This window comes from Zonotrichia leucophrys, unplaced genomic scaffold (assembly GCF_028769735.1).
Source record: "Zonotrichia leucophrys gambelii isolate GWCS_2022_RI unplaced genomic scaffold, RI_Zleu_2.0 Scaffold_1348_12129, whole genome shotgun sequence".
Classification (NCBI taxonomy): Eukaryota; Metazoa; Chordata; class Aves; order Passeriformes; family Passerellidae; genus Zonotrichia; species Zonotrichia leucophrys.
This window is the reverse complement of record NW_026993553.1, coordinates 3,863-12,129: the sequence shown is the minus strand read 5'-3', so window position 1 is coordinate 12,129 and position 8,267 is coordinate 3,863. Positions and strand designations below refer to the sequence as shown.

General features: G+C 53.0%; 1 protein-coding gene across 1 annotated transcript; it reads right to left on the bottom strand.

Moving 5' to 3' along the window:
• Window positions 1-179: 179 nt before the first annotated feature.
• LOC135442140 (E3 ubiquitin-protein ligase RING2-A-like) lies at window positions 180-7,899 on the bottom strand (the record flags this gene model as incomplete). The annotated part of the gene is made up of 3 exons (XM_064701680.1): window positions 7,709-7,899; window positions 4,152-4,312; window positions 180-214 (listed from the first exon to the last, which is right to left on the bottom strand). Coding segments are annotated over exons 1-3 (274 nt in total), but the record flags the coding sequence as incomplete, so codon positions are not given.
• Window positions 7,900-8,267: the final 368 nt, after the last annotated feature.

The following is an 8,267-nucleotide window of genomic DNA, read 5'->3' as shown; positions in this document are numbered from 1 at the left end:
TCTTCCTGGACGGGGGACACTCCTTGTTCCTGGGGAAAAACGCGGGGAAAAAGGTGAAAAATGGGGAAAAAAACGGGGAAAAAATCCGAGGAGAAATGGGGAAAATATGGCGGAAAAATGGCAAAAAATGGCAAAAAAATGTGGGGAAAATGGGAGAAAATCAGGGGGAAAATGAGAACCCGGCTTCTTCCTGCACGTGGGGCACTCCTTGTTCCTGGGGAAAAATGGGGAAAAAGTTGGGAAAATGGGGGAAAAAAACGGGGAAAAAATCCGAGGAGAAATGGGGAAAATATGGCGGAAAAACGGCGAAAAAACAGTGAAAAATGGGGGAAATATGAGGAAAAAACAAGGAGAAAATGAGAACCCAGCTTCTTCCTGCAGGTGGGGCACTCCTTGTTCCTGGGGAAAAATGGGGAAAATCGTTGGGAAAACGGGGAAAAAAAGGGGGAAAAAAATCCGAGGAGAAATGGCGAAGAAAGAGCAAAAAAATGGTGAAAAACCAGTGAAAAATGGGGAAAATATGGGGAAAAATAAGGGGGAAAATGAAAACCCGGCTTCTTCCTGTACGTGGGGCACTCCTTGTTCCTGGGGAAAAATGGGGAAAATGTTGGGAAAAAACAGGGAAAAAATCAGGGAAAAAATCGGGGCAGAAATGGGGAAAATACGGCGGAAAAACGGGGAGAAATTGGGGAAAAATTTGAGAAAAAAATGGAGAAAAAACGAGGAAAAATCAGGAGAAAAAATGGGGGGGAAATGGGAATTGGGAATGACACACGGGTGACACAGGGGTGACAGTGACACACAGGTGACAGTGACACACAGGTGACAGTGACACACAGGTGACTGACACACAGGTGACACACAGGTGACAGTGACACAGGTGACAGTGACACAGGTGACACAGGTGACACACACAGGTGACAGTGACACATGGGTGACACACACAGGTAACAATGACACAGGTGACACACAGGTGACAATGACACAAGTGACAATGACACACAGGTGACAGTGACACAGGTGACAGTGTCACAGGTGACAGAGACACACAGGTGACAATGACACACACAGGCGACAGTGACACACGGGTGACAATGAAGCACAGGTGAAGTGACACATGGGTGACAGTGACACACAGGTGACAGTGACACAGGTGACAGTGTCACAGGTGACAGTGACACACAGGTGACACACACAGGTGAAAATGACAGGTGACAGTGACACACACGTTACAATGACACAAAGGTGACAAAGACAGGCAGTGACACACACAGGTGACAGTGACACAGGTGACACAGACAGGTGACAATGACACAGCACAGGTGACAATGACACAGGTGACAACGACAGACAGGTGAAAACGACACACGGGTGACACAGGGGTGACACAGGTGACAATGACACAGCACAGGTGACACAGGTGACACACACAGGTGACAATGACACACCGGTGACACGGGTGACAGTGACACACAGGTGACAGTGACACACGGGTGACAGTGACACAAAGGTGACAATGACAGGTGACAATGACAGGCAGTGACACACACAGGTGACACAGGTGACAGTGACACAGGTGACACGCACAGGTGACAGTGACAGACAATGACACACACAGGTGGCAGTGACAATGACACACAGGTGACAATGACAGGTGACAATGACAGGTGACAGTGACAGACAATGACACACACAGGTGACACAGGTGACAGTGACACAGGTGACACACACAGGTGACACAGGTGACAGTGACACACAGGTGACAGTGACACACGGGTGTCCCACACCCTCTCCTGAGCGCAGTGACAACGCAATCAGAGCAGAACCTGTGCAGGCACTGGGGTGACACACACGGGTGACAGTGACAATGACAGGCACAGGTGACAGTTACAGGTGACACACACAGGTGACAATGACACAGGTGACAGTGACAGACAATGACAGGCACAGGTGACAGTGACAGGTGACACAGGTGACAGTGACACAGGTGACAATGACAACGACACACAGGTGACACACACAGGTGACAGTGGCACACACAGGTGACAATGACACACAGGTGACAATGACACAGGTGACAGTGACAGACAATGACAGACAGAGGTGACACAGGTGACAATGACAGGTGACACACACCGGTGACAGTGACACAGGTGACAATGACAATGACACACAGGTGACAGCAACACACAGGTGACACACAGGTGACAGTGACACGGGTGACAATGACACAGGTGACAGTGACAGTGACACTGACCCGCTCCTCAGTGCAGTGACGATACAATCAGAGCAGAAGCGGTGCAGGCACTGGGGTGACACACAGGTGACAGTGACACAGGTGACAATTGCACACAGGTGACAGTGACACAGGTGACCGTGACACACAGGTGACACACACAGGTGACACACACGGGTGACAGTGACAATGACACAGGTGACAATGACACAGGTGACAATGACAGTGACAGTGACAGTGACCTGCTCCTCAGTGCGGTGACGATACAATCAGAGCAGAAGCGGTGCCGGCACTGGGGTGACACACGGGTGACAGTGACACAGGTGACAGTGACACACGGGTGACACAGGTGACAGGGGTTACAGGGGGTGACACATATAGAGGTGACACAGGTGACAATGACACAGATGACAATGACAATGACAGGTGACACAGGTGACAGACAATGACAAACAATGACAGACACAGGTGACAGTGACACACAGGTGGCAGTGACACAGGTGACACCTTTTGACAATGACACAGGTGACACACAGGTGACAGAGACAGACAGGTGACAACGACAGACACAGGTGACACACAGGTGACAATGACACAGATGACAATGACAGTGACACACAGGTGACAGTGACAGTGTCCCATACCCGCTCCTGAGGGCTGTGACAATACAGTCGGAGCAGAAGCAGTGCAGGCACCGGGGTGACACTGACAGGTGACACACAGGTGACAGTGACAGGTGACCGTGACACAGGTGACACACACAGGTGACAGTGACACACAGGTGTGACAATGACAATGACACAGGTGACAATGGCAATGGTGACAGTGACACTGACCCGCTCCGGAGCGCGGTGACGATACAGTCGGAGCAGAACCTGTCCAGGCACTCCTTGGTGGCCATGGTGACACACACAGGTAACACACACAGGTGACAATGACAATGACAATGACAGTGACATACAGGTGACACACACAGGTGACAATGACACACGGGTGACAATGACAATGACAATGACAATGACACACAGGTGACAGTGACACTGACCCGCTCCTCAGCGCTGTCACGATACAGTCAGAGCAGAAGCGGTGCAGGCACTCCTTGGTGGTCATGGTGACACACACACCGTGATAATGACAATGACACACACACACACAGGTGACAATGACAATGACAATGACAATGGTGACAATGACACACAGGTGACAGTGACAGGGACCCGCTCCTCAATGCTGTCACAATACAGTCGGAGCAGAAGCGGTGCAGGCACTCCTTATTGGTCATGGTGACACACACACCGTGACAATGACACACACAGGTGACACAGGTGACAGACACAGGTGACAGTGACAATGGCAATGGTGACAGTGTCACATACCCGCTCCTGAGCGCGGTGACGATACAGTCGGAGCAGAAGCGGTGCAGGCACTCCTTGGTGGTCATGGTGACACACACAGGTGACAGTGACACAGGTGACAATGACACACACAGAGGTGACACACAAAGGTGACAATGACAATGACACACACACAGGTGACAATGACAATGACACACAGGTGACAGTGACAATGACAATGACACAGGTGTCACATACCCGCTCCTGAGGGCGGTGACGATACAGTCGGAGCAGAAGCGGTGCAGGCACTCCTTGGTGGCCATGGTGACACAGGTGACAATGACACACACACAGGTGACAATGACAATGACAGTGACACACAGGTGACAGTGTCACATACCCGCTCCTGAGGGCGGTGACGATACAGTCGGAGCAGAAGCGGTGCAGGCACTCCTTGGTGGCCATGGTGACACACACAGGTGACAGTGACACACACACAGGTGACAATGACAATGACAATGACACACAGGTGACAATGACAATGACACACAGGTGACAATGACAGTGACAGTGTCCCATACCCGCTCCTCAATGCAGTGACGATACAGTCGGAGCAGAAGCGGTGCAGGCACTCCTTGGTGGTCATGGTGTTCTTGAGCATGTCCAGGCAGATGGGGCACATCAGCTCCGAGTGCAGGGACCGGGGCGACACCGCGATCTCCGTGCCGTCCATGATGGCCTCCTGGGGACATTGGGGACATTGGGGACATTGGGGACACCCTGACACACCCACAGTGACACAGTGACACAGTGACACTGCAGCGCCATCAGCTCCGAGTGCAGGGACCGCGGGGACACCGCGATCTCCGTGCCGTCCATGATGGCCTCCTGGGGACATTGGGGACATCAGTGACACCCTGACACACCCACAGTGACACACTGACACAGTGACACAGTGTCAGTGCCATCAGCTCTGAGTGCAGGGACCGAGGGGACACCACGATCTCCGTGCCGTCCATGATGGCCTCCTGAGGGGACAGTGACACTGGGGACATCAGTGACACAGCCCTGAGCCATCCCTGTGACAGTGACACAGTGACACAGTGTCAGTGCCATCAGCTCCGAGTGCAGGGACCGGGGCGACACCGCGATCTCCGTGCCAGCCATGATGGCCTCCTGAGGATATTGGGGACATCACTGGGGACATCATTGGAGACATCATTGGGACACCCTGAGCCATCCCAGTGACAGTGACACCCATGGGGACACAGTGACAGTGACACACTGACACAGTGACACAGTGACACAGTGACACTGCAGTGCCATCAGCTCCGAGTGCAGCGAGGGAGGGGACACCGCGATCTCCGTGCCGTCCATGGTGGCCTCCTGGGGACATTGGGGACATCATTGGGGACATCAGTGACACAGCCCTGAGCCATCCCTGTGACAGTGACAGTGACACAGTGACACTGCAGTGCCATCAGGCCTCCTGGGGACATTGGGACATCATTGGGGACATCATGGGGACACGGCCATCTCCATGCCATCCCCAATGGCCGCCTGAGGGTGACAGTGACACCACTGGGGACACCTTGGGGACATTGGGGACATCAGTGGGGACACCTTGGACACCTTGGGGACACCTTGGGGACATCAGTGGGGACACCTTGGGGACACCTTGGGGACATTGGGGACACTTTGGGGACATTGGGGACACCCCTGACACACATGGGGACACCTTGGGGACATTGGGGACATCCCTGGGGACACCTTGGGGACACCTTGGGGACAGGGCCATCTCCGTGCCATCCCCAATGGCCGCCTGAGGGTGACAGTGACACCATTGGGGACACCTTGGGGACACCTTGGGGACATTGGGGACATCCCTGGGGACACCCTGGGGACATCTTGGGGACACCTTGGGGACATTGGGGACACAGTGCGGACATTGGGGACACCCCTGACACACATGGGGACACCTTGGGGACACCTTGGGGACACTTTGGGGACATTGGGGACACCCCTGACACACATGGGGACACCTTGGGGACATTGGGGACACCTTGGGGACACCTTGGGGACATTGGGGGAACAACGGCCATCTCTGCGCCATCCCTAATGGCCGCCTGAGGGTGACAGTGACACCTGTGGGGACATTGGGGATGCCTTGGGGACACCTTGGGGACACTTTGGGGACAACTTGGGGACATTGGGGATGTCTTGGGGACATTGGGGACACCTTGGGGACACCTTGGAGACATCGTGGGGACAGGGCCATCTCCGTGCCATCCCCAATGGCTGCCTGAAGGTGACAGTGACACCTTTGGGGACACCTTGGGGACATTGGGGACATCATTGGGGACATTGGGGGGACAGCTTGGGGACATTGTGACAGCTCTGGGGACATTGGGGACACCTTGGGGATATTTGGGGACACCTTGGGGACACCTTGGGGACACCTTGGGGACAACGGCCATCTCCGTGCCATCCCCAATGGCCGCCTGAGGGTGACAGTGACACCTTTGGGGACACCTTGGGGACATTGGGGACACTGGGGACACCTTGGGGACATTGGGGACATCAGTGGGGACACTTTGGGGACAACGGCCATCTCCGTGCCATCCCCAATGGCCGCCTGAGGGTGACAGTGACACCTTTGGGGACACCTTGGGGACACCTTGGGGACATTGGGGACATCATTGGGGACATTGGGGACACCCTGGGGACACCTTGGGGACATTTCTGACCCCTCATTTTTGGGTTTTCCCCCGCAATTTTCCGAGTTTCTCCCCCCAGTTTGGGCGTTTTCCCCACATTTCGGTTTTTCCCCCCAAATTCCAAATTTTCGCCCTAAATTTCGGATTTTTCCCCCAAATTCTGGGATTTTTCGCCCCAAATTTCGGTTTTTCCCCCCAATTTTTGCAAATTTAACCCGAAATTCCAGAGGTTTAACCCCAATTTTCAGGTTTCACCCCCCCCAAAAAAAATTTGGGTTAGCCCCACAAATTTCAGATTTTTGCACCGAATTTTGGGTGTTTTACACCAAATTTCGGCATTTCCCCCCCAATTCTGACCCCAGAGATTTCAGTTTTTTGCCCCAAATTTTGGAGGTTTTTACCCCAAATTTCGGATTTTCGCCCCAAATTTTAGGGGAAAATTTACCCCAAACTTCAGGGATTTCCCCCCAATTCCAACTCCCCAAATTCAGGATTTCCCCCCAGTTCCGACCCCCAAATTTTCAGCTTTTCACCCCATTTCTGACCCTCAAATTTCGGATTTTTGCCCCAAATTTTACAGCTTTAACCCGAAATTTCAGAGCTCCAAAGTTTTGGGTTTTCTCCCCCAAATTTCGGTGTTTTCCCCCAAATTTTGCACATTTAACCCCCAAATTCGGAGGTTTGACCCCAAATTTCAAAATTTTTTCCCTGCAAATTTTGGATTTTCACCCCAAATTTCAGGGCTCTGACTCCCCCAATTCTGACTCCCAAATTTCAGGTTTTTTCCCCCAATTCCGACCCCCAAAATTTTGGTTTTTTCCCCCAAATTCTGTTTTTTCCACCCAAATTCTGCTTTTCCCACCTAAATTTTGGATTTTCGCCCCAAATTTCGGCGGTTTCACCCCAAATTTCGGCGTTTCCTCCCCAATTTCTGGGGCTCTTTTTTCCCCCAAAATTCCAGAATTTCCACCCAATTCCAACTTCCGAAATTCCAATTTTCCCCCCCCCCAAATTCCCGATTTTTTCCCCAAATTTCAGCTTTTTCCCCCACAAATTTCGGGTTTTTTCCCCAAATTTCGGGTTTCCCCCCAATTCTGACTCTGTAATTCCGATTTTACCCCAATTCCGATCCTCAAAAATTCCGATTTTTTCCCAAAATTCCGATTTTTTTTCCCGAAAATTTCGCTGTTTTCCCTCACTTTTATGAGATTTAACCCAAATTTCGGGGCTTTACCCCAATTCCCACCCCAAAAATTTCGATTTTTTCCCCCAAATTCCGTTTTTTGCCCCCAAATTTCGGATTCTCCCCAATTCTAACTCCTCATTTCCGGTTTTACCCCAACTCCGACCCCCAAAATTCCGGTTTTTTCCCCAGATTTTCACCTTTTCCCCCAAATTTCGCCGTTATCCCCCGGTTTTACCTGCGGCGTGCGGTGCAGCTCGTACAGGCTCAGCTCCCAGGTCTTGCTGGCGCTCTGCGCGCTGGCGGGGGCGGCCATGGCCCCGCCCGGGGGGCTCCGGGACCCCCAAAATTCCCCAAAATTCCACAAATTTCCCCAAAATTCCCCAAATTTCCCCCAAAATAGCGCCCGAGCCGCGCGACGCCGCCGCCGCCGCGGCTTCCGGGTGGCGCCGCCTGATGATGTCACGGGGAGAGGCGACCAATGGGAGGCGCCGCTGGGTTCGGCCAATGCGGGCGAGGAGGGGGCGTGGTTATGGCGGGCAGGGGCGTGGCTCTAACCATATTTGGTGTTGTTTTGGGGCGTGGTTATGCAGATTAAGAAGGCGAGGGTTAAACCGTGTGCGCGGCTCTGATTGGGGGCGTGGTTATGACAGACGGGGCGTGGTTTTAGCCGTATTTGGGATTGTTTGGGGCGTGGTTATGCATATTGAGGGGGCGGGGATTCGGCTGTGTGTTCGGCGCTGTTTGGGGGCGTGGTTAAGGTCAACGGGGGCGTGGCTTTGGCTGTATTAGGGATC